This window comes from Myotis lucifugus, unplaced genomic scaffold, assembly GCF_000147115.1.
Source record: "Myotis lucifugus unplaced genomic scaffold, Myoluc2.0 scaffold_85, whole genome shotgun sequence".
NCBI lineage: Eukaryota > Metazoa > Chordata > Mammalia > Chiroptera > Vespertilionidae > Myotis > Myotis lucifugus.
The window spans coordinates 4197591-4224543 of NW_005871133.1; the positions used below are offsets into that span (position 1 = coordinate 4197591).

The 26953-nt window shown below is 41.0% G+C and overlaps 1 protein-coding gene across 2 annotated transcripts in view; it reads right to left on the reverse strand.

The window, feature by feature from the left end:
• Window positions 1-6132: 6132 nt before the first annotated feature.
• The window catches only part of LOC102418984 (cytochrome c oxidase assembly protein COX16 homolog, mitochondrial), a 34363-nt gene continuing 13542 nt past the window's right edge, over window positions 6133-26953 (reverse strand). The window contains exons 3-4 of one of the 2 annotated variants that reach the window (XR_002829841.1): window positions 6326-6648; window positions 6133-6180 (exon numbers count right to left, since the gene is read on the reverse strand). Coding sequence is in view for 1 of the 2 variants with exons in the window: in XM_023755884.1 (XP_023611652.1) it covers window positions 6523-6648 (126 nt within the window). In the remaining variant the exon portion in view is untranslated. Of the gene's footprint in view, window positions 6181-6325; window positions 6649-26953 lie in introns of those variants that run through there. The other variant, XM_023755884.1, reaches the window with a different exon arrangement.

A 26953-nucleotide genomic window follows, 5' to 3' on the forward strand; every position in this document is an offset into this window, starting at 1 on the left:
AAATGGTATTTAAAAAAATTTTTTGACTGCCCATATCATCGCACACACATCCTGACTTTTGCCCTAACAAGTGGGCCTTTCTAACTAGGGAAATTGGCTGATTCCTGCTCTTAAGAGATAAGGGGAGCTGTCTTCAGCAAAGATACTATCAGATTGTTCTCTGCCTGACTTGGAACTACAACTTCAGTTGCCTCCTTATATTCGGTCCAGCTCATCTTCCTAATGGTACTTGTAATGAGTTTAGCCAGTGGAGGGTTTTAATTGGCTTTTGTATTCCTACAATTTTGGTGTCTTTGTTATTTCTTTCATTCTCGTCATAGCCAAGTCTAAAGAAGCCAATCATAGACCAAGGTCACTACTTGGCCAGCCGTAATCATAGCATATAGGTAACTTCATTGTTCTTTCTTACTTATCGGAGCACAGTATCATATGACATACCATATCACATGAGCTGCTTGTCCCACAGACATTTCTCCTTTTTTGGGCCTTGGCCACTGTAAGAGTGTAAGATAAAAAATAAAACAACCGTACAGCAAACTGTGTGGGGCGACCAGGCTGGCAGGGGAGGCAGTGTGGGGCAACCAGACCGGCAGAGGGGGGCAGTGAGGGGTGACCAGGCCAGCATGGGGGTGGGGGTGGGGGGTAGTTGGGAGCGACCAGGCCGGCAGGGGGCAGGCAGTGAGGGGCGACCAGGCCAGCAGGCAGAGGCGGTTAGGGATGATGAGGCCAGCAGGGGGGGCGGTTAGGGTCAATCAGGCAGGCAGGCAGAGGCTGTTAGGGGTGATCAGGCAGGCAGGCAGGTGAGCAGTTAGGAGCCAGTGGTCCCGGATTGTGAGAGGGATGTCCGACTTCTGGTTTAGGCCCAATCCCCTGAGGCTCCCGGATTGTAGAGGGTGTAGGCTGGGCTGAGGGAACCCCCCGTCCATGCACGAATTTCATGTGCCGGGCCTCTAGTACAGTATAGGAACAGAGAGTTATATTCATGAATAGAGACTTCTCAAAGAACTTGGGACCGGCACTGAGGAAAGAGCATGGAGTTTAGCCTGAGCATGCATCCATGTCAAAGCAGATGGTACAAATTGTGCATTTTCAGGATCAAAGAAAATTAGAAGTATCTCTTGATTTTAGCTACTTTATAACTAAACATTTTAATTTCCATCAATTTTTAGTGAATGATTATTCATTTTACAAATTCATTCACTGACAGTTTTAAATGGTCATCTTTCTTACTGCATCTAACATACTTTTGGATCTATAAAAAATTGAATTATGTTATCTCTTCAGGAATATGGTGTTAAAGAAAGTTCCTGAACTTTGAAGTCTGACCGGAAAGAATTCAAATTTTCTGCTCTTAACCATCTATGACCTTAACCATCTACTACTTTATTTCTTTGAGCCTCATTTCATAAATGAGGATAATAATACAGCACAAATGGCTGTTGGGTGATTTAAGTAAAGAATGTAAAGTACAAGACATATAGTAGATATTATAAGTAATAGTCTTTGTGTCAATTAAGCTCTAACTGGAAATAAATGGAACATTTAAATTGGGATATTTTAAGATTTTCTTTCTTACAAATGGATTATTTCCAAAGGTGGGCAAGACTTAGAACTACATCTTAAAAAAAAAAAAAAAAAAATCCCAAGATAAACAAATAAACCTGCTCTCCGAATTTAATGTATAAGAGTGTTTATAACATCACTAGTGGCCCGGTGCACAAAATTCGTGCATGGAGGGGGGGTTCCCTCAGCCGAGCCTGCACCCTCTCCAATTGGGGACCCCCTGTGGGATCGGGCCTAAACCGACAGTTGGACATCCCTCTCGCAATCTGGGACTGCTGGCTCCTAACCACTCACCTGCCTGCCTGTCTGATTGCCCCTAACCCCTCTGCCTGCCTGATCGCCCCTAACTGCCCTCCCCTGCGGCCTGATCTCGCCCCCAACAGCCCTCCTCTGCAGGCCCATTTGGTTGATTGGTTGGTCTCTATGCCAGTCAGCATCTAAAGCTCCGCCTCCTAGGCAGCCATTGGCTCCGCACAGTTGACCCAGATTTGGTTCTGATTGGTCAGTTTCTATGCCAGTCAGTGTCTCTGGGCCTATCAACAGGGCCTGATCAGAAAGGCGGGGCTGATCAGCAGCCTGGTGGAGGCCTGGAGAGAAATGGAGGCATGGCTGCTGGCCAGACTGAGAGAGAAAGAGAGAGGCAAGTGCTGATCAAAAGCTGCCACAGAAGCAACAGATCAGTCCCTGCTTCTCTCTTCAGGCCTCTCTCTGGCCCTGATTTGCAGCCCCCTCAGCAGTCAGGACTGCAGGACTGACTTCTGGTTGGTCGAGCCTCCGTTGTTACTGGTTGTTATGACCCAGGGTTTTTATATATTAGGATTATTGTCTTAGGGAGTCTCAGAAAACAATCCAGATGACAAGTATAGGCAACTGTTACATTCATACAGCAAAATACAATAAACCAGTAAAAACAATATTGTAAAAGTAAATGTATTGACATCAAATATATTAGCAATACAGTGCTAAGTGAAAAGAGCTGATTTTAAGATATTATGGAGAGTAGACTCTCTTCTGCTAAAATTATATGTACATTATATTTATAATCTAAATTTGTATCTAGATATGATTATTTAAAGCCAGGCTTTAGGATTCTTTTGGAATCTTTTATAAATTGCCAACTTCTTTCCAGTCCTGACTTAGAGTTGATTTTACTTTTTTTTGGGGGGGGGGGGAGGGCAGGAGCTGGGGAGTGAGGGGAATCACTCTTCACCTGATTCAGATGATTTAGATTGAGTGGCCAGCATTGTGTTTAGTGAGGGACTTCTCAAGTCTGTTTGAATCAGAAATATGTCTGAGATGCTGTAACTTCTTTGGAGTGAGGTTCATGGTGCAGGTGGGAAAATGCTGTTGACTGCTTGTGTGAATTTAGAGAGCACTACCCTGCAAGTATTGCTTGTTCCTTTTTGGTTAATTATGTGCAGGGTATCTGGAGCCAGGAAACTGAAAAATGCAGGAAGGATGTGAGGCAAGATCTTCCCTTTAGAATAGAGACTATAAAAAGTAATTGGACTGGCCACACTTTAGCTCAACATGGGCTGGATGATTGATGTCCCTGTGCAGAATTGCTTAGGGCAGAATAACCCAGAAAGCACAGCTGCTCTCTTGTTATGATCTGATCTGATTGTCTGGTTTAATCTATCTAATGGTGGAGGGATGGAGTTCTGTCTACAGCAAGGGATGCAAACTGAAGTGCTTACATTGTAGTAATAATTATAGTAGGAAGCACTTACGTATGCCAAAGAGTGTTCTAAGGGTTTACTTGGATTATTACTTTAAATCCTCAAAAATCCCTCTGAAGAAGATAGTATTATTACTAACTCAATATTATAAACTAAAGAAACCTATACACAGAGAGGTTAAGTAACTTGTCCAAGGTTACAGAGCCAGAAGTATCTAGGGGAAGAAGTTGGAAAACAACACTTTACTAGTGAGTGTTGGTAACTGTTGATAGACTTTGACCATTTCCTGAATTCAGAAAAGAATTTGTATGTTGCAAACAGGAATAAAGACAATAGAAAATAGAAAAATCCATTGACTTTCAGAGATGAAAAAAAAATCCACCACTACCTTACCACCCCAAAATGTAAAAATTAAGTGTAATAAAATCTTTGGGTAACAAAAGCTAATTATAACACAATTTGGAGGCAGAGGTCAAATTAAAGGTGTGCCCATTATAACTTTGTGAAAACCATTAGATGGATTAAGGACTTCGGGAAAAAAAGCCAATTAGGGTGTGGTACCAAAAAATTGCTTATTCAAATAAAACAACTTATGTATCTTCCCCAGTGACCTCTAATAGACCCAAGTTACTTGGTATTAAAGGGAGTGGAATGTAGAATATATGTATGTGAGAAAAGAGAAATATAACACCCTAAGAAAGTACATCTTATAAAAACTATGGATATGGATCTGGCACATACAGCCGATTGGAATAAAATAGATAGGAAGTCTATTGAGTTTTGGGTAGTTTTATTGTCAGAGGAAGTAGGGCAAGAAAAGCACTAAGAAAACCACATGATCCAAAAGGAGGTTCTGTTGCCCTCTATTTCAGATGTGGTCAAGAAGACAAAGGAAAAGGAAAATTTTTCCAGAAGGTAGAGTCAGGGCCACAAAGAACAATGGAAAAAGAAATCCCTCAACTCTCTGTAGAGTAGGCTGAATCAAGGAACATTCCTCATCTCAAATATGGAGGGCTTTAACAATATTTGCCCACCAAAATTTCAAAATTGCTATGGAACAAATGCAGGATAGCCTTACAGAATCTAAGATTTACTTCTCATTCACACTGCATGCCAGTCTTCAATCTGGGACTGAGACCCAAGGAATTGCTTCAGTCTGAACCACCACATTACTGTAGCAGAGAGCAATTCAGAACAACAACGTGACTCAGAAGTAGCACATTTAATTATACTCACTTTTAATTGCTAAAAAAGAAATCAATCAATTACATGGCCAAGCCTTTAATGGACTTAGATATTAATGAGGTTAGAAGTATAACAGGAACAGGCCTAGAAGAGAGGGGCCTTGTAAGGAGGAGCTATTAGGAAAGGTCAGTGAATATTTTTATAATAAAATAATTACCATATCAAATGTAAAACTGATCCTAATAAATGGAATTTGTCTAAACTATCTAAGTAGAAGTCAAAGATTGTCAGACTGGATTAAAAATAATCCAACTCTAGGCTCTTTGTAAGTGCCTCACCCAAAACATTTGAATAGAGAAAGTCTAAAAGTCAAGGCATGGGGAAAATGGACTAAGAAAATACTAAACTAAGGAAATCTTGTATAGCTATACTAATATCATACAAAATATGAGATTTTAAAGCAAAAAAGTATTTCTAGTGATAAAGATGACCACTACATAAAAATAAAAACTTCAATTCATCAGGAAAATATAGCAGTTCTAAACTTATGCTCTTAATAACATAGTCTCATAATATATGAACAAATTTACCATGTTAAAAAAAGATTTTAACTTAATTTCCTCACAGTACATTTTTTAAAAGCCCAAAAATAAGGATATAAAAAAAATCTACAGAACACAACTAACAAGCTTAATGAAAAAAATAAGTATAGAACACCACACTCAACAGCAGCAGAAAATACATTCTTTTCAAGCACAAAATACTTATGGTAGTTCATACAACAAATCTCAATAAATTTCAAGGAATTCATATCATACAAAACACTTACTTGACAATCATAAAATTAAGTTAAAAAACAATAACAACAGACAAGTAGAAATACTGCCATGTATTTGGAAATTTTATTTTATTTGTAGGTTAAAAAAATGTCATAATGAAAATCAGAAACTTCTTAGAGCTGAATGATAAAGTCAAATTCAGTACTTGTGAGATACTGCTACAGTCTTATTTTGAGGAAAATGAATAATTATATATTCCTAAGTAAGTACAAAAGAGGCTCAACATTAATGAACTAAGCATTCCATCTTTAGACATTAGGGGGGAAATAGAATAAACTTTACAAAAGCAGAAAAGATATAATCAAGTTTTGAAAGGGAGAAATAACATAATTACATGAGATATCTTGGGCCAAACACAATCATGGGCTGCATGTTTTAGATCAATCAGCATATCAACAGCATCTTTTACAGTCCACCCTCATAACTATACTTACAAAAGAGAAAATTGCAAGGGAATGAGGGGAAACCACAGAGGCCAAGGGAAGAAGCAAAGCAAGAGTGTGGTTTCAGCTCGGTGTAGCCCAAGCACGTCAAACTCAAAGGCTAACACGGGCCAAATAAACAAGGTTTACGTTTATGTGGGCCACAAAAAAACAAAAGCTCCAATTTTCATAGAAACGTAGGTTTATTTTGATAGAGACATGCTGAATACAAAGGGCTGAAATAAGTGAGTAATCGTTAACATAAAATAATAGAACATTTTAATAAAAATTAATATTTTTCCTTGAACATTAACTTACCAGACACTGAATAACTGCACAAATTAATAAGCATAACGCAAATAAACCTAATTTTCCTGTTCTCTGAAAGTGAAATATTTCCTGTTGCGCACACCAAACAAGTCAGTCCAAGACTAATGATGTGGCAATCAGCTGCTAAAATATTCGCTGCTAGTATTAGTGGAAATGGTGCACCTGCACATAAGGCACATAAGGGAAATGAATGCAACACGATTATAGTAATCAGTCATTAGCGAACGTTGTAGCTCATTATTAATAATTACGTATAACAGGATATTGTAAAAATTATGAAATTTTTATTAAAATGTTTCTTACATACCGTGATATTGGCTAGGCCGCAAAAATATTCATTGTGGGCTGCATGCGGCCCACAGGCTGCAAGTCTGACATGCTTGGTGTAGCCTCAGCCTGAAATCTCCAGGAGCTCTCATGCATATACCACACCACAGTCTTTGCACATTGAGACAAGGAAGTGAGGCTTTTGTAGCTCCATATCAGGCATAAGGCAGTCACTGTTTACTGACTGTTACAGGGATGAGTGGTGCATAACTTCCAGATACCTCCTGGTAATGTTGCTCCACTAAGGGCAAGCCTCCAGAAATTGTTGCATGTGTGAGCCATTAGTAGCAGCACGTGAGGCACCTGGAGAAGAGTGGGCACACAGAATCATTATGAGACCCAAGAGATCTGGACAGAGCATCAACATTGTCTGCTCTGCTCCACCCCTTGTACCACTCAGGCCCACTTGCTTTGCACATTAGGTTCACTCCATTCTTTTACAACTTCTCCAGGATTCTGGTTAATCACAATTTGAAAGAAGCCATAGACAATATGTAAATGATGAGTGTGGTTACGTTCCAATAAAAAGTTTGTAAAATAGCAGCAAGCCAGGTTTGGCCTCTCAAAGTTTGCTAACCTCTGCTTTAACCTACACACTGTATCTGGAAGGACAGTGCTCCATCTTTGTAGGATATCATCTCCAAGCTGTTGCTTCAGCTGTGTTTCTTAGAGGCCATTCCTTTGCTCTATCAGGCTAGCAGCGTATGAATGATGTGGAATGTAGCAGCACCAGTGAATCACACAGGCATGCGCCCACTACTGAATCTTTTTTCATAAATTCAGTCCCTTGATCTGAAATGACAGTATGTGGAAGATCACATGTCAGTGAATCAGATGCTCTGGGAGCCCCTGAGTAGAGGTGCTGACCACTTCAAAGCAGATATGAAAGGTAAACTCACACTTAGAAAATATGTCAATCTTATTCAAAATGAATTGCTGTCCTTTTCAGGGTGCAAGGGGTCTTATGTTATCAAGTGCCACTAAGTGGCTGGTTGATCTCAAGGATTCATGCCTGATCAAAGGCTTAGTATCAGACTCTGTTGTTGGCAGGTATGGTGAGGGATGCCATGCTTTTGAGCTCATGTATAGCCTTTATCTCTGCCATCATGACTCCTCAATTCATGAGCCATTAATCAGCACTGTGGTAACCAATGAGTGTGGCTGGTTGACATCTCCACTGCAACTCTCCTTTGATGCTTTCTAGAGATCCCACAAGATGTCTTAACCACAGATATTTCTAGGATCACCATAGGATCATCTAAGTAAGTGTCTTCTAGTGAAGTAATTTCAATTGAAGAGGAGCGAGTCTCCCCAGAACCATGAGAGTATGACCTGTTAGCAACATCACTGGCAGCAGCTGGGGGGTGGGTATACCAAACTGATAAAAAGGACCCCAGGAGATCTGGGTGGGGCACCAACAGCGTCTGATCGCTCCTAACCACTCTGCCTGCCTGCCTGATCGACCCTAACCGCTCACCTGCCTGCCTGATTGCCCCTAACTGCCTCTGCCTTGGCCCCTGCCACCATGGCTTCGTCCAGAAGGACATCCGGAATGACGTCCAGAAGGTCGTTCAGCTGTCCGGTCTAATTAGTATATTACACTTTTATTATTATAGAAGAGTAGGAATGGCCTTTAGTGTAGGAAGTATAGTTAGCAAGCAATGGAATAGATGGCAGCAGTTCAGTGATTTGTTTGCCATGATCTCCTGCCCCTTTGCTATCCTAACATCCATGCAAACATCAGAGCAGCCTATATGCAAGGAATAATCAGTCAGGACCTAGACACCAAGACGGCTAGGTTTAGAAACCAGTCAGTCAGATAATTATCATGAAACTTCAGCTGCTTTTTCTGATCATTTTTTTTAAACAGCCTCATTAAGATATAATTTACATACCATAACATTAATCTATTTTAAGTGTATAAATGAACTTTATACTTATAGTTGTACAAACACCCCCACACACACAACCTAATTTTAGAACATTTCCATCACCTAAAAAGAAACCTCATGTTCACTTACAGCCGTTTTCCATTCCCATTCCCAACCCTAGATAACACTAACCTATTTGCCTTTTTTGGACATTTAACATAAATAGAATACTACAATGTGTTTTTTTGTGGCTGGCTTTTTTTCACTGAGTATAATAATAGTTTTGTAGTCATCCATGTTGTAGCATATGTCAGTAATTCATTCTTTTTTATTGACAAATGGTATTCCACTGTATACCATATTTTGCTTATCCATTTACCAGGTGATAGACATTTCGGTTGTTCTCCTCAAATTCTCCCCCTAAATTGACTTCTATATTCAATTCAATCCCATTAAAAGTGTAACAAGTTTTCGGTTGTTGTATTGGTTTGTTGGTTTTTTTTTTAGTTAGTGGCTCAATAAGCTGTTTCTAAATTTCTATGGAAGAACAAAGAACCAAGAATAGTTAGGAAACTCCTGAAGAAAAATAATAAAGTGCGATCAAGGCTTATAACTAAGACACATTCACAAGCCCAAATTGTACTTGTACAGAAAGAGACAAAAATAGACGAATAAATCAGTCAGAATAGAGAACTCTGAAAACAGACCACATCTACAGCAGCATAACTTACAAATTTTTGACTTTTCAATGGTGTGAAAGTGAGACACATTCAGTAGAAACTGGCTGAGCCTAAACTATGATGTTCAGTGGGTTTGGTGAATTAAATGCATTTTCGAATTGTGACAATTTCAACTTATATTGGGTTTATTGGGACATAATCCTACAGTAAATCAAAGAACATCTGAATATGCAAACTTGACTTATGAGAGAGGCAATAATATGGATCAGTGAGTTAAGAACCTTTCAATAAATGGTGCTAGAAAAATTGTTTATCTAAACAGTCAAATATAAAATTAGAATGTCACCCTGGCCAGTTTTACTCAGTGGTTAGAGCATTGGCCTGTGGACCGAAGGGTCTCGGTTTGATTCCCAGTAAAGGGCACGTTCCTCAGTTGCAGGCTCGATCCCGGCCCCCCTGCTCCTCTACACCCGCCACCTCCAGGAGTTGGGCACCTGTGGGAGGCAACCAATCAATGCGTCTCTTTCACATCAATGTTTCTCTCTCCTCTTCCTCCCTCCCTTCCACTCTCTCTAAAAATCAATGAAAAAAATATATTTGGGTGAGGATTAACAACAACTAAAAAATTGAAATGTCAATTTTTACAGCCACTTTGGAAATCAATTTATCACCATTAAATAAAATTAAAACTGTGGCTATTGTATAATCCAGAAATTCCACTCTTGGGCAAACATGCTGGAGAAACACTTGCACATTTTCATCAGAGCTTATGTGCTCTTGTTCATGGCAATATTACATATAAGATCAAAAGTTAGAGAAAAAAATCAAATCTCTACTGAAAGAAAAATCCGTAAGTTACTTGTAACATATTAATACAATGGACATACAACATAGTAGAGAAAATGAATGCATTCACCTACATGAATCAACATGAATAAAACTTTCAAAAGTAGTATTGAGAAGAAAAAGTACCCAAATAGTATGTACAGTATGATTTCATCTATATTAGTTAATAAACATGCAAAACAAAACAATATATAATGTAGGAATACTTACATCTGTGATTAAAATGTAAAAATAAAATAAGGGACTGATAATCAAATAACCAAATATCCAGGGTAATTAATACCCTGATTAACTGGGGGATTGTTTATGGAGGGTGAGGCATGCAACCAGGGAAAAGCACTTCAAATATATAGATAATGTTCTCTTTCTTAGGTTTGGTGATAGGTCTAGTATTTTTAAAAATTGCTACTTTTACACTTTAATCATAAAATATTCTTTTGTATACACTAAATATTTAATAAAAATCATTGCAGATACAGTGGAGATGGACCCTATTCAAGCCAAAGATCTCAAAATCTGGTTTCGATGTATACACACACACACACCAAGAATGTATGAAAAGTTGTATTACTCATATGAGAGCAGGGTGGCTCCCAAACAGGCCCAAAAATGGCTTGAGAGAGCAGGAAAAGAAGATCAGCTTGGGGTTTTTATGGTGACCAGGGAGGGTGACTCGAACAAAGGTTCCCGTGCACGGTTTAAACTTCCACAGGCACAAAGATCACGTGGGCTTTCATATCAGTGTGCCCGTATGTGGGACAAAGAGGGGAAAGGGAGAGGTGAGGCTTGAAAGATGTCAGTCTAACATCAAAAAATAGAGTCACATTCTTCATTACAAAAATATTTTAAACAAAAATGGATAGGGAACAAAAGAATATCTGCCATTTAAAAAAATATATATATATTTTAATTGATTTCAGAAAGGAAAAGAGAGGGAGAGACAGATACATCAATGATGAGAGAGAATCATTGATTGGCTGCCTCCTCCATGCCTCCTACTGGGGAGTGAGCCCATAGCCCTGACAAGTGCCCTGACCAGGAATCAAACTGTGACCTCCTGGTTCATAGTTCAGCGCTCAACCACTGAGCCACACTTGCTGGGCTATCTGCCGTTTTAGAAATAATATGTCTGAAGAGAAAAAATGTCACCTCTCCCTCTTAGAAACCACTTCTCCCATTCTTCTCCCCAGGAATACTCCACTAGAATAACTATGGTCAAACTGTTAAATTTGGTAGAAATTTAAATTATTTACTATTCCACAGAAGAAACTGAATATCAAGAGGGATTATGACTATAACATAGTAAGTCAGCTACCGAGTCCTGTGGAGTGAAAAGAGTAAGAATTACTCATGAATGAAATTATTTATCCTGGGATTATGCAGTAGAAAAATATCATGTGGCCTCTGGTAGTACATTCTTTATCATCATGGGAGTGAAGAAGTTCTCTAACTTTACACCCACTTACTACAAATGAACACCAGGCCTGAAGTTTTCCCAGAAGAAAGTAATTCATTCTTACTGAAAAGAGACAGACAATGAATGACAAATGTACGTCAATTTTTGAGCCACCTACTGGGTAGGGCTGTGGATATAAAGATGAGTAAGATTTAATCTCTGCACCTTATGGGCTCACAGTTCCTTATATTACTTTTGTAGCTTGAAATGTGAAAATGTGGATTAACAGAAAAACTACAGCCAGACTGATAGCTCAAATGATAAAATAATCAGATTGCTTTCAACATACTTCAGTATTAAAGAATTCATGAGAACCACTAGGAACCGTATCTACTGCATGAGATATGCTTACAGAAGGGTAAATACCCATGCTTAAAATTTTTAACCAACAGGTTGGGGGGTGGATGACAAGACCCTGAAAGCATAGGTCAGTAGAACTAAAGGTGAAGAATTCCAGTGCATTCATGAAGACTGGAATCGTGGGATGAGTAAAGAATGAGAAGAGAGTAAGTTCAAACTGGAAATATTTGAGGAACTTTTAGAAAGAGAATTGTATACCTTGAAATTCTAAGCTGTTGGCACAAATGAAATGCAAATTCCTTTATCCCCCCCAATCTTTAGTAGTCTTACACACACATACCCTTTTGAGTAGGTCTGGAAAAAAAGAAGAGTCTGAGCTCAACATCTGGTTTGATATTTAATATCAGGTCAGCAAAATTATAATACTGTAAAAAAACTTATTATGTACCAAATGGTATTCTAAGCTTTTTACATACACTAATGTATTTAAGTGTTGAGAAGTGTCAAAGTCATATTTGAGAAGTCAAGATCATGCATCAGATCATGCAAGATCAAGATCAGGCAAGGTAAAGATTAGCTGCTAAATAAGTTAAAATCCAAATTGAGCAAGACGTGAGGGATATATTGAGATAAACAGTTCAGTACAGCAGCAGTGATCACAGTCATAGCAGAAAGCAAAAATGGCTTTTAAATGGCCTTGGCATGTGCTGCCAGAACAAGGGCCTATTAAAACTGCTTTCTAGGAAACACAACAGTCTTCTAGTTGCTTCTCCCCCCCTTCGAGCGCTATCCTCTTCCTACCCATCCTCTAGTCTATACTGTTGTCAAAATCATCTTAATAAAATGCAAGCTTGAGTTTTTCTGCTTGCATCTCTGCTTGATGCCTTTTAATCCTCACTACCTCCGCAAAGTCAGCTTTAAACCTGTAAACATGATATACCCTGTCACTTGTTGTCAAGGTCCCAGCTGCCTCATCAGCCTCATTTCCTAGCATTCTTCCCGTGCCACCTTACTGAACCATATCTGTTCTCCAAAACATGCTCTCTTCTCTCACACCTCCTGCTGGCATACATGCTGATACCTGTGCTGCTAATGTCCTTCCCTATTTCGGGCATCTGGGACAATCCTGTTCATGTTTCCAGACTCAGCTTCACAATCACTTCCTCTGGGACTCCTTCTCATATTTTTTTTTTTCAAAGAAACACAATTTCTTTTTTTAATTGAGAGGAAGAAAGAGAGATAGAAACATCAATTATGAGATTGAATCATTGATCTTCCTGCACACCCCCTACTGAGGATCAAGCCCTGACAGGGAATCAAACCATGACTTCCTGGTTCATAGGTCAATGCTCAACCATTGAGCAACCTGGGCCAGACCTCCTCATTCTTTTACACTTAAAGCCTGCTGAGCCTTTGTTGTGCTTCCATAGTGATTTGAAAATGTTTGCATTAGAACACTTACTGCATTCCACTTTTTAATTCTTAAAATATTGTGATATATAAAATACAAACAAAGAAGTGTATGTCAAAACTGTAAGGCTCAATGAATGATCACAAAGCACACTCATGTAACCATCACCCAGAGCAAAGGTTGGCACACTTTTTCTGTAAAGGGCCAGATGTAAATGTTTTAGACTTTGCAGATATATGAACTGTGTCACTACTGCTTAATTCTGTTGTAGCCAAAGCAGTGACAGACAATAGTAAAGAAAAGGATGTGGATATGTTTCAATAAGGGATTTTATTGACAAAAACAGAAGGCCAGATTTGGCCTGACCTAGTTCAATTCCCATATAACCCTTCATGAATGCCTATCTCCTACCTCTCCCAAAAGATAAACATGATTGTGACATATATAGTAATTGCTATTTTTCTTCATAATTTTATCATGAATCCCTAAACATAGTTTATTTTTGATATTTCTATAAATGGAACTGTAAACCATATATTCTTTCATATTTGACTTTTTCACTCCCTATTACACTTGTGGAATTCATCTATGTTATTTCATATAGCCATAGTTCTTTTATTTTCATTGTTGTAGAGTATTCCATTATATAAATTTATTTTTTTCATTCTGCTGATAATGGATAGTTGGTTGATTTTGGTTTTTTAATGCTATGAATTATTATTATGCAGCTATGAACAATCTTATTATGTATCTTGATACATAGGCTCATATTTCAGTTTCCAGATTAATGGTACCAATTTATATTCCATTAGCAGTGTGTGAAAGTTCTAGTTGTTCCACATCCTTGCTTATTCCTGCTTTTTCTCCTTTTTAAATTTTAGCCATTCTGTCAGCTGTGTAGTGGTATCTCAATGTGGTTTTAATTTGCATTTCTTTCTCTGATTAATGAGGCTGAACTGTTTTCACATTTGTTTTGGCCATTTGGATATCCCCCTTTGTGAAACTTTGTCCTTTTACTTATTGATTTATAAGTTCATTTTACTTGATGGACACAAGCCCTTTATTGATTGCATATGTGGCAAATATCTTCTCCCAATATAAAGTCTGTCTTTCCTCTTTCTTTATGTTATCTTTTGGTAAGCATCAGTTCTTAATTTTAGGTGTACACTTATCAATATTTTCTTTTACAATGATTTTATGGTTTTTTTTTATTTTTTGCTAAAAGTATTACAAAGGATGTTTCTGTAGTGAATAAATTATCTACTATTATTTAAAAACTACAGGCCCAGTGCACGAATTCGTGCACCTTAAAAGGAACTGTGGTTATATGGATGCATACAAGAGGTGTGGGTTTCGGCCCATCCTCCACACCCCTGCCCAGCCCCTCCTGCCACGGCCTCCAGTCCTCTGTCTGCCAGCAGCCCAGCTCCCGCCATGGCTGCTCCCAGGTGCTGAGGTCGCCGGCCCCACTTGCACCCACTGACTGCACGGATTGGGGCTGGCGCCAGCAGTGGATACAAGCAGGGCTGGCGCTGGCAGTGGGTGTGAGTGGCGACTGCTGGCCCCAATCGCCCCTCAGGGACAGGGGGAGGTGGAGAAGCCCTGAGGGGTGATCAGGGCCGGCAGCCGCCGCTCACACCCACTGACCGCGCCGAGCAATCAATCTGGGCTGACGCCAGGTGCCAGCCGTGGGTGCAAGCGCCTGGCGGGACCACGGCGGGCAAGAGCAAAGAATTTTCAGTAACCACCAGAGGCTTGCCCTAATGACAGCAACTGGCACCCTGCCCTGGTCTGGCGCCCCTGCTCACCTGCTCCACCATCCCAACACAGCCAACGTCCACCATGTTCCCAGCGCACCCCCTGGTGGTCAGCGCAAGTCATAGCGACTGGTTGTTCAGTTGTTCCGCCATTCTGTCTATTTGCATATTAGGGTTTTATATAGAGAGATTTTTTAACTTTTTACAAGTGATATATAACTAATGGAATATTGATTTTATGTGGTGTGGGATAGAAGCAAAGATTCTATTTTTTGCCATGTGAATATTTTATCTCAACACTAGGTATTTAAAAGATCTTCCTTTACATAGTACTTTGTAATGCCTTAATTTTTTTCTCATAAATCAGGTATTGACTTACGTGGGTCTTTTATATCCTGGAATCTCTATTATTTTTAATCATATCCTTGCTCATATACCTTAATTACTGTCTTGGGCAAATCTTGGTCCTTTGACTTTTCATCTAAAAAATACAGATTAATGGACAGACCCCCCCCTCCCCCTGCCCCCCCCCAAAAAAAGAAAAATGAGAATGAGCGTCAAGTTAGCAAAAAAATAAAAGCACAGCAAATTTATGTAAGACAACAGGGTTTTTAAAAAGCAGGAAGTCAGCATTGGTAGCATATACAATAGAACAGTCAGAGTGGATAAAAATGAGAAAGTACTAAATTTAGAAAGTGGTAGGTCATTGATGATACCATTCAGGGAAACTTAGGGAATGGGTAGAGAAGAAGCTCAAGCAGCAAATTCATTATTGGGGGCGAGGGGAGAATGTTAACAGAAAAGGAGAAAACTATTAGTGTATACCTGGTACTGTAAGACACTCTTCTATATGTTATTCCATAAAAATTACTAATATTTATCAGAAGAAATAATCCACCTTGAAGATGTTACAGTAATTATGAAACATCTACACTAATAAAAGACAAAGATGCTAATTGACCATACCTTCACTACGCCCACCAGCCAATCAGAGCGACTATATGCAAATTAACCTAACCAAAATGGCTGTTAATTTGCATATACCGGCTGTGAGGGAAGACTGAAGACAACGTAGAAGGAAGCCAAGCGCTGCAGAAGGGAGCAAAGTAGAGACGGCGGAGACAGGAACGGAGCCAAGGTGGCGGAGGTGGGAAGCAGGAGCAGAGCCAGGGCGCTGCTGGCGGTCGGGGCGCTGCAGGCAGGCGGCGGGCGGCGGGCAGCAGCGGGGAGGCAGAATAGGCCCTTGACGTCAGGGAGGGGCAGGACCTGAGCACTTGGCGCAGAGGGATAGGACAGGCTCCATGGGAGGGAACAGAGCGGAGCTGCGCTCACACTCAGCCTCGGACTTCAGTTTCCTGGTGTGTCAGGTGGCCCTCCCCGCCTTTACCGGGTTGCAAGGTTCAGCTCAAAAGACTGAGAGCCTCCAGGGTGGTTGGGAAGGCAGTTGTGGGGGGGGGAGGCCGGTGGGCGAGCGGATTGGCTGGAGGTGGGGTAGCAGGGCTCCTGGATTGGCTGGATTCGACAGGGCGGGGCTAACCTTTGAGAGGTGCGAGGGGGAGTGTAAGGGAGTGTGCACTCGAGTGTGCCACTCTTGCACTGCGACTGTGGTGGCGGCGGCGGTTACTATCCGAGCCCAGACAGAGCAGAGGCCGGTGGAGCAGAAGGACATCCCGGCATCCCGATACCAGATGGCATGGCCCGCGGGTCATGGCCAAAGGGGAGGGCGCCGAGAGCGGCTCCACAATGGGGCTGCTGCCTATAAGGCATCCTCCAAGTGGGTGAACGCCAGGCCCAGGGAAGGTGAGAACCTGGCATCCGGTGGAGGGCAAGGGGCGGCAGCGTCCGAGGAGCATGCGAGGTGTCAGGGGCGGTGGACATGGCCCTGATGGCAGACTAGGCCTAGGGGACCCTACACACACACGATTTAATCGTGCACTGGGCCTCTAGTAAATAAATAATATGATGCTCGATTCTAGTACTTTTGTTGGAGTAAGAGCATTGAATCCAATACTTTTGTCTGCCTGACTCAACTGTGCCCATAAGCCGATTAGTATATTTGACAGGCCATCAAAGATAAGGCTTACAACCCTTCCTCTGAACAGACTATTTTATGTTGAAAATGAAGTGACCACGTCCTTGGCCTCGTTGATATAATTGGACTCCATTCTGACTGAAAGGCCTACCTCCTGTTTCAAACCTTTATCCAAATTATGCTGTTGTAAGGACTGCAAAAGCAAACAACTTGCCCCAAATCACACAGCAAATAAAGCGAGTTGTCTGGATTCCAACTCGGTCTGACTGACTTCAAGGCCTAATCCTTCCACGGTTACACCCGTGTCCACATGTGCTCCCTGAGCAATGGGGACAGTCCCCATTCTCGGGGCGCTTAGGGAAGATCGGACACGATCACATGAAGATCACCATTAACATCCTGGGGGCGGCACTGTGCTCAGGGTAAGCACAGAGCTACAGAAGCAAAAAGAACACAGCTACCACTGCGGAGTCTCTCCCGCTTAGCAGACACTTCGCTAAACCCTGTAACTATCCTTAGAACTGCGTGAAATACGAATTCAGCCCATTTCACAAACTAGGAAACTGGTGCACGGAGATGCCCCAAATTGTACAATTATTAAGTAACCGCGCTGGGCCCCAGCGACCCTGAGACGCTGCACGCTGTAGGAACTGGAAAATGCAGACTTGGTAATCACCAGACCCGGGTTAAAACTCGGCTCTGGTGGATGTTGTTACCTCCTCCAGTCTCTCGGCCTCAGGGAGGGCGCCTAAAAACTCCCCATCCCTCCACCACGCAGTGGGGCCCGGTGTGTTCCCAGGGCTCAGCCTCCCGCCTTGGATTCCGCGCAATCCGGCCCCACCCACGGAGCCCGCCCCTTCCGGAGTCCCCGCACGCCGCTTCCTCAGCCGCTGGCTCTCACCTCTCCCAGCTCCGTCACCGGCATCAGGACACCGTAGCCAAGACTCTTGTTCTTGCGCCGGGCGCACTCTCCGACCCACTAGGACAACCTGCCCAACAGGCCCAGCGCGGGTGTCCCAATATCTGCGGCTCAAGCTCCTTCGAGGACCAGGACTCAGCCTCTCAGCTCGCGGTCCTCTCCGGAGGGACCTCCGCCGGACGCGAGCTATGGCTCCATTGTAACATACTCAGGCATCCGCCCGGAAATGGCAACACGAACGGTTTGGTTCCGGCCCGCCGGCGTGGCGTGTAATTGGAATTTCGGGATTTGAATTCCTAATCGCCTTTACCATCAAACTGATAGAGAAACCAGTACTTCCCGTGTTCCAGTTCTTGACTACCGTTTTCTTAAAACACTCCCTGTTAGCCACTCAATAAAACCAGCTAAGGAAAAAAAGTTATTGTAAAGCTAGCACTCCAGCCTCTGGCTATTTGTGGGATGGGGAGTTTACAAGCTTAATTTTTATTTTCATTTTTAAGTGCTACGAAAGGTTCGGTTGATTGGTAGCAAACAGCCTACTGTCTTGATATCATTGAATCGTTAATGCTAGTGCTTTTGCTGCCAATTAGTCTTTAATCTTTAGTCATTTATGAATATGTATTTACCACTCATTCAACAACCATCCAACACACCTTCTTGCAGATTATTAGAAGGCTTTCGAAAGACAGAGATGAAAAGATATATGATCCCTGCCCTAAAGAAGCCGGCAATCTGATGGGCACATAAATGAATGTGTGCCTAAAGTACAGCAGTAGCTTAGGAAACCACATGGGTGGTTGGCCAGGGTGAGTCAGAGAAAGCCTCACCTATCAAGTATTATTTGAGATAACAATAGTATAGAGTGCAGGTGATAGAGTAACATTTCCCCTGGTATCCCTGAAATCTTTCCATTTGTCTGCCTCTCTTTTGCCACTGAAACATATCTAGTTTATTTTCTTACCATCTTTCCATCTATTAAAGTACAGTGGGGCCTTGACTTACCAGTTTAATTCGTTCCGTGACAGAGCTCGTAACTCAAATTACTCGTATGTCAAATCTTAAAAGCGAACGAGTGAGACACGTGATGCTGGGCTGATGTTGTGGCGTTCACTGTGACGTTCGCTGCGCCAACTAGCGGTGGGGTACCTGAAGCTGGCTCGTAACCCGAATTTTAGCTCACAACTCAAAGCAAAAAATTGGCTGAAGGACGGCTCATATCTCGAAAAACTCGTTAGTCGGGACACTCGTAAGTCAAGGCCCCACTGTAGTCCTTTAGTGGTCTCCACAAAAGAAATTCCTAATCTCCAATAACACACATGTCTACAGGACTATGGGGTCAAATATGGAAAGAAAGAAAAAAAGGAAAGAAACCATTGTAATTTTCAAGTCTTATCTTAGGCATGGTTTAAAGTTACCTAAAAGATATAAATGATGATGTAATTTTCAAGTCTTACCTTAGGCACGGTTGAAAGTTACCTAAAATATATAAATGATGATGGGAATCTCCTGCTTTTGCATACAATATTCATTCTGATTTTCTTAGCAAGGAATTTCAGGCCTTTTGTAATATAACAGACCTGATTCCCGCTACTCTGCCCTTTCCACTACAAACTCCATCCCAGAGGAGACACCATCTCCTGAGTGTTCTGACTAGCCTCAGAGTATAAATGTTCCCAGTATTCTTCCTTCAAAGGACTTATTTCCCTACTGTAACCCTTGTGCCTATCAGGAACCTAATCCCTAGCGTCCAGGTGTGTTTTTGTGCATTGTAGCATACCATAAAACTGATTTGAGTAAAGAGGCTGAAACCTGAATTTAAATCTAATATTTGTTAGTTGATGAAATCAAAGAGAGCTTATGTGAGCCCATTTCCAGCACAAAAATCGGTGCAAATCATGGTGAATCAGGATATCTAACCCTTTAATTTATCTTTTTTCATTTTACAGAAATAGGAGTTAAGCTTGGGTTAATTCCCATTCCCAGAAAAACACAATATAATTATAACTTGGCTCAGCCATGGTAATATAACTCCTCACTCCAGGGATCACAGACTGAGCTGGAGCAGCCAAGTCTGCTCTGCTCACAGATATTGGGAGCAGGCAGCAAAATCCTCCCTGTGAACCTTCAGACTCTCTCTCCTTTAACTGACTCGTCAAGTACCAGGAATCTCGCCTCCAAAAGAGAAGAGCCCTTCCATGCTGGTGCTCCTCTTCCTGTCCCCTCCCCCTGCCTCACTGTCTACCTGCTGCAGCAGCTCTGGGCTTTGGGAGAGACCTGTACATAGAGGTGGTAGGTGGTCTGGGGATGGCAATGTGAAATTAAACCAACTTCTTTGAGGGTTTGGGGGGAACATTTGTTGTAACAGATAAAAAAAAGAATAAGTGGTTTCAGGACTTTGGTCTCTCTGGATATAGATTGGGATATGAAATGAAATATAGGTCCATCTAGGTACTAAAAATTTTAATGAGTTATTTCAAGATTATTTCACCAGCTACAAGCAGTTCAGCACTGATCCCTCTCTTTCCCAAGTTCTCATTCCTCATGAACAGAGGAGAGGAAGAAATGGGGCTTGGGATTTGGGAGTGGAGCCAGATGTGTTGGAAGGCAAAAGGTGGAAATGCTGGTTTTCTACCTATTGCATGTTCCAGGAAGAGCGCACATACGCGCGCGCACACACAGCACAGTGTCACAAGACAAGATGGCCTTCCTATGAAATCCATTCCCTCCTTGGGATCTGTGGTCTGACAAATCTGGGACAGTCCCTAAGATCTCCTCTAGGTCCCAAACTCAGTGTTGTATGGCCTTAGCTCGCCCTCTGGTGGTGTCAAGCAATGACTCCAAGGCTTTCTCACCAAGATAATTTCTAATGGGAGCACCACAGACCAAAGTTATGTCTCTTAACCTTTCAGTCCTCAAAGTCTAGTCTCCATTCATGATCTAGAGGAAATCAGAAATCCCATCTCAGAAACGTTTGTTCACTTTAATTCTATCATTGTGTAATGCTTCCAGCAGGTTAAACATTATTTAAGGGTCAAAAGGCAGAAAACCAACCAGGGAAAACTTGTTTCACTGAATTATTTGAAGCAATGACTTAAGACAGAAGATTTCCCATCTGTAAACCGATTATTTTCCATCTACTAGTCAATAATAATAATAGTTACCATTTTATCACCTATCTTTTCTTTGCCTAATTGACACAGACAACTACAAAATTCCAATTCACAGATGAGGTGACTGAAACTCAAGCGGGTTATGTAATTTATGTAAAATTACACAGTTTGCAATCTGACAAATGGACAGAGCCAAGATTCCTATTCAAACCTGTTAGTTTGCATGGTTTCCCACTGCACTTTGCTGTTTGCAGAAGGGGTATATGAGATCACTTAGAGACATCTTTCCACACGGGATTAATTGCTATCAATTTAATAAATGGCTGGGCAATATTATTAAAGTACTATTTTAGATGTGATGTTTTGATAAGAACTTTTGTTGTCACTGATAATCCTTTTCTATTTAATAATGATAGCTATGCCAGTTACTGAGTGCTTTCTTATGCCAGTTATTATTCTAAGAGCCTTCCATAACTAAATCACATTAACTCTACTATTATTATCATTCCCATTTTCCACATGAGGAAACTGAGGCAGGAAGCAGCTAAATAATTTCCCCAAGATAATGCATACATATACACTAAATATATGTATATTTAATTCACACAATGTAATGTTCCTCACTATGGCTGCTGTGATGGAAAGGAACTTGTGTGCAGAGGATCTGGAGAGAGGCGCCGAGCTTTGCAGGAGCTGGGGAAAGCTGACTTGCTGTGCATATGAAAGTAATGAGTTAGGGGGAGAAAAGCATGCATTGGGAGTATATTGGTTAAGAGCAAGAGAAGATGCAGAAACAGAAAAATCAGGATCCATCAAGGCTGGGCCCTACATAGGAAAATGGCCAAGTGAGAGGAGGATGGGGTGCCCATGACGAACTTTGTAGAAAACATTTAGTAAGAGGATTTCCTAAGTTATTCATTATATGGTGTGCAGTGTAAACTGTGTCTTCTTTATGGAACCTTCAGTAAATTTTACATTGATTATTAATACTTTGTGTCAGGAAGCTGAATTTTCTTTAGGGTGGGGAAGTCAAAAACAATGATAACACTACCGATCAACTGCATTTTAAACTGAAATGCTCCTATGGATTCTCAAAGACAAAAGGTATCAATACATTAAATCAACATATTAATTTCTCACCAGGAGCTTGGAAAGACCTTCCACAACAGGTCAGCTCAGAAAGCATTTTTGTGAGAAAGAAAAGAGAGAAAAGATTGGGCAGGGTAATTAAAAGAAACATTCTCTGCCCTTGAGGTTGAGTCTTATCAAATCCTATTGCCACCCTTGTAAGTGAATATACGTATAAGTGCTGAACTCATTTATTAGTTGTAATAGTTTTTAGTGGATTCCTTAGAATGTTCTACACATACAGGATCATGGCATCTACAAATAGAGGTCATTTTACTTGTTTCCAGTCTAGATGCTTATTTCCTTTTCACCCTCCTAATTGACCTGGCTACAACCTCCAGTTCAACGTTGAATAGCAGACATTCTTGATGAGAGCAGACATTCTTGTCTTACTCTGTATTCTTAGAGGAGAGCACTCATTTTTTCTGCCTATGAAGTAGCTGTGAGCTAAGTTTTTTTGTTATTGTTGTTGTACATGCCTTTAATCAGGTTGAAGATGTTTCTTTCTACTGGTTTATTGTTTTTATCATGGAGATGTCAAATTTTGTGATATTTTTCTGCATCTGGATATGATCATGTGGGTTTTTTTGTTGTTGTCATTTGGTCCTTAAGTCTATTGATATAGTGTATTACATAATTTTTGAATATTGAATCAATCTTGCATTCCTGAAATAAGTCTCACTTGATCATGCTGTATAATCCTTTCTATAAGTTACTGCATTTGATTTGCAAGTATTTTGTTGAGCATTTTTGTATTTATATTATTAAAAGATAGTGGTCACCTTAGCTGGTTTTGCTCAGTGGATAGAGTGTCGGCCTGCGGATTGAAGGGTCCCGGGTTTGATTCCAGCCAAGGGCACATACCTGGATTATGGGCTCGATCCCCAGTGTGGGTGTGTAGGAGGCAGCCAATCAATAATTCTCTATCATTATTGATGTTTCTAACTCTCTCTCTCCCTCTCCCTTCCTCTCTGAAATCAATAAAAATTAAACAAAATAAACTGAAAAAATATTTTAAAAAAAGAGGATATTGCTCAGTAACTGTGATGTCTTTACCTTGTGATGTTTTTGTATTAGAATAATACTAGCCTCATAGAATGAGCTGGGAAGTGTTCCATTCTCTTCTATTTTGGGGGAAAAGTTTGTGAAAAATTAGTACTAATTCTTCTTTTGAATATTTGGTAGAATTCACCAACCAAGCCATCTGGATCTGGGCTTTTCTTGTGGGTATTTTTTTTCTAAAATATTTTATTTCAGAGAGGAAGGGAGAGGGAGAGCAAGAAACATCAATGATGAGAGAGAAACATTGACTGGCTGCCTCCTGCACAACCTCTACTGGGGATCAAGCCCGTAACCCAGGTATGTGCCCTGACCCAAGACCAGGAATCAAACAGTAATCTCCTGTCTCATAGGTTACTCAAACCCTGAGCCACGCTGGTCAGCTCTTGTGGGTATTTTTAAAATACTAATTCAATTCTCTATTTGTTATAGGTCTATTCAGATTTATATTCCTTATTTTTAATATGTATTTTTTTTTATTTTAGAGAAGAAGGGAGAGGGAGAGATAGAAACATCAAGGATGAGAGAGAATCATTGATCGGCTGCCTCCTGCATGCCCCCACTGGGGATCGAGCCAGCAACCTGGCATGTACCCTGACCTGAGACCGGGAATCAAACGGTGAACTTCTGGTTCATAGGTCGATCTCAATCACTAAGCCATGCTGGCAGGGCTTATATTCTTTCTTAAGTCAGTTTTGGTAGTTTGTGTCTTTCCAGAAATTTATATAATCAAAATTATCTAATTTATTGGCATATAATCATTCAGAGCATTCCCTCATAGTTCTTTATGTCTCTAAGGTTGCTAGTAATGTCCCTCTTTCATTCCTGATTTTAATAAGGAGTCTTCTTTTTTTATTTTGGTAAAACTAAAGGCTTGCCAATTTTATCAGTTTTGGTTTTTTTTGTTTTTTAAAAAACAACTTTTGGTTTTATTGCTTCAAGTATTTTGCTCTTGTGTCATTTAGGTGCAAGTACATTAAATATTGTTCCCGGGGAGAATTGACTTCTTTATCCTTCTTTATCCCTGACAGTTTCCTTGCTCTGAAGACTGATTTGACTGAAATTAAATATTTATTGCTCCCTTCCCCCTCCCTTTTTTCTCCCTTCCTTCCTTTTCTTCCTTCTTTTCTTTCTTCAGTCATGCCTGCTCTATTGATGACCCCATCAAAGGCATTCTTCATTTCTGATAGCGTTTTTAATTTCTAGAATTTCCTTTTTATTCTCAAAACATCAATCTCTCTGCTTATATTTCCCAACTGTTGTTGCATATTGCGTACTTTTGCCATTAGAGCTCTAAGCTCTATTCATCAGTGATTTTAAATTCTCAGTCTGATAATCCCAACATCCCTGCCATCTATGAATGATTCTAATGCTTGCTTTGTTTCAAACAGCGCTTCTTCTTTTAGTATGCCTTGTAGTTTTTGTTGTTGAATTGGACATGATACCCGCTGGACTTGAATGACATAGCACTAATGTGGAGAGGGGAACATTCTATGGTCTTACGATTAGGTCCCAGTCTTTTAGTGATCATGGGCCCCTGAGATGGACTTTCACAACTGCTTCTCAGTCCCCACTCCCATTTAGGTGAGACAGGAAGGCTAGAGGGGGCTGGAGTTGGGTATTTCCCTTACCCCATTTGGTTAGGTTCTGGTAAAACCCAGTGTGATTTGGCTCTAGTGAAACAGTTTCCTTTGAGGCCAGGCTTTTGTTCAAGAGAACAGAATTCGGGGAGTGGGCATATTTCTGAATGACTACTTTCCCCTTCCAGCTGAAAACACAAGGACACTTTTCTCTGATAGTCACTGTGAGAAGCTGGTGGGTTCCAGGAAGTAAAACTCACAAAAGTGTACCCCCAGCCTGGTCCCTAGTAATGAGTTAATTACCCTTTAAATTATTCCCAGTGGTGGTTTCCCCTCCAGTAAAGTGTGATTTTCTGTATTTGCCTCAAGTGTTCAGAGTGGGGTTTGTGGTTTTCTTTGTCTTGTGACCTGTTATTTCATGGACTAAAGAAGTCATGGATTTTGTTTTTCAGCTTTTTTTCTCTGTTAGGATTGGAGTTATGATTTCCAAGGTTCCTATAATGTTGAACTGGAAACCAGAAATCTCCTATTTTGTTTTTTAAGAAACTGCCAAAACATTTTCCAGACTGGTTATACCATTTATCATACCAGCAATGTGTGAGATCTAGTTTCCCCACATCCTTGTCAGCATTTGGTATTGTTGCTTTTTTTAATTTTAGCTGTTCTAACAGATGTGTAGCTATTTATCAATGGAAGCTAAATTTGTATTTCCCCAATGGCTAGCAATGTCAAACATTCTTTTCATGAGTTTATTTGCCATCCATATATCTTCTTCAGTAAAATGTCTCTGTCTTTTGCCCATTTTCTAGTTGGATTGTTTGCTTTCTTTTTAACTGTTTCATTTTCAGAGTTCTTTATAAATATCCTAGATATGCATCGTTTGCCAGATATGTGACTTACAATATTTCCTCATTCTTAAGATTGGCTTTTCATCCTTCCAACAGGGTTTCTGGAAAGCAAAAGTTTTTAATTTGATGAAGTGTCCAATTTTTCAAGTTTTTCTTTTATGAACTAAAATAATAACTTTATTTTTCCTAAAAGTTTTATGTTTAAACTAGAGGCACAGTGCACGAATTCATGCACAGGTGGGGGGTCCCTTGGCCTGGCCGGCGATTGGGGCTGATCAGGGCCATCTGGCCAGGGAGGGACCGAGGGAGGGCTCCAGGGCATGTCTGACCCTCTCGCCCAGTCCTGATCAGCCAGACCCTAGCAGCAAGCTAACCTACCACTTGGAGCATCTGCCCCCTGGTGGTCAGTGTGTGTCATAGCAACTGGTCTAGCAGTCGATCAAACGGTTGACCAATCCGTCAGACACTTAGCAAATTACACTTTTATTATACTCAAGGCCCAGTGCACGAATTCGGGTGGGGTCCAGCCGGTCTGCTCTGATCGGGGCCAATTGGGCTAGGCCAGCCGGCGGGAGGGAATGCGGGAGGTTGGCCGACCAGCCCCGCCCCCAATCAGGGTGAAGGGAGCCAATTGAAAGTGGGGCTGGCCAGGGGGAGGGGCTGCAAGCAGTTGGTTAGCCGGCCCCGCCCCCTGGTTGAACTCCCAGTCAAACTCCCGGTGGAGGAGACAATTTGCATATTAGCCTTGATTATATAGAATAGGAGTTAAATCTGATGCATTTGGAGTTAGTTTTTGTACAAGAAGTGAAGCTTAAGTAGAGGTTTAGTTTTGTTTTGTGTTTGCCTATGAAACTCAATTACTCCCTCAGATAATTAAGTCTTATAAGTCATCTCTACCACAAATTATTCACTAGGTAATCAGCTTGCTTTGCTTTTTGCTAACACTAACCCACTGAAAACAGGGATTTTTGTTATTATTAATCCTCAGCTGAGGATATTTTTCCATTGCTTTTTAGAGAGACTGGAAGGGAGAGAAGGAGAGTGGGAGAGAGAGAGAAACATCGATGTGAGAGGGACACATTGATTGGTTGCCTCCTGCACACACCCCATCCAGGGCTGGGGATCGAACCTGCAACCCAGGTACATACCCTTGACCAGTAATTGAACCCACAACCCTTCAGTGTGCAGGCTGACACTAACCATTGAGCCACATCGACCAAGGCAGAAATAGGGATTTTTATTGGGGAAGAGGTGGGTGGATTTATAATTTTTTTGGCAATTATGTAGGGAAACAAGGCTAACAAAAAGAAAACTGAGTACAAAAAAAAACCCTAACTTTCCTCAATTCTACCCTTTGCCTAGTGTTTAGATCATAGCAAATGCTGACCCTGGCCAGGTAGCTCAGTTAGTTAGAGCATTTTCCCAACATGTCAAGGTTGTGGGTACAATCCCCATTCAGGGCACATACCAGAAGCAACTAATGAATGCATAAATAATTGGAACAACAAATCCATGTTTTTCTGTCTTTCTCCCTCTCTCCTGCCCCCCTCAATCAATTAAAAAATAAATTAAAATAAATAGATCATAGCAACACAGTAAAAAAAAAAACTA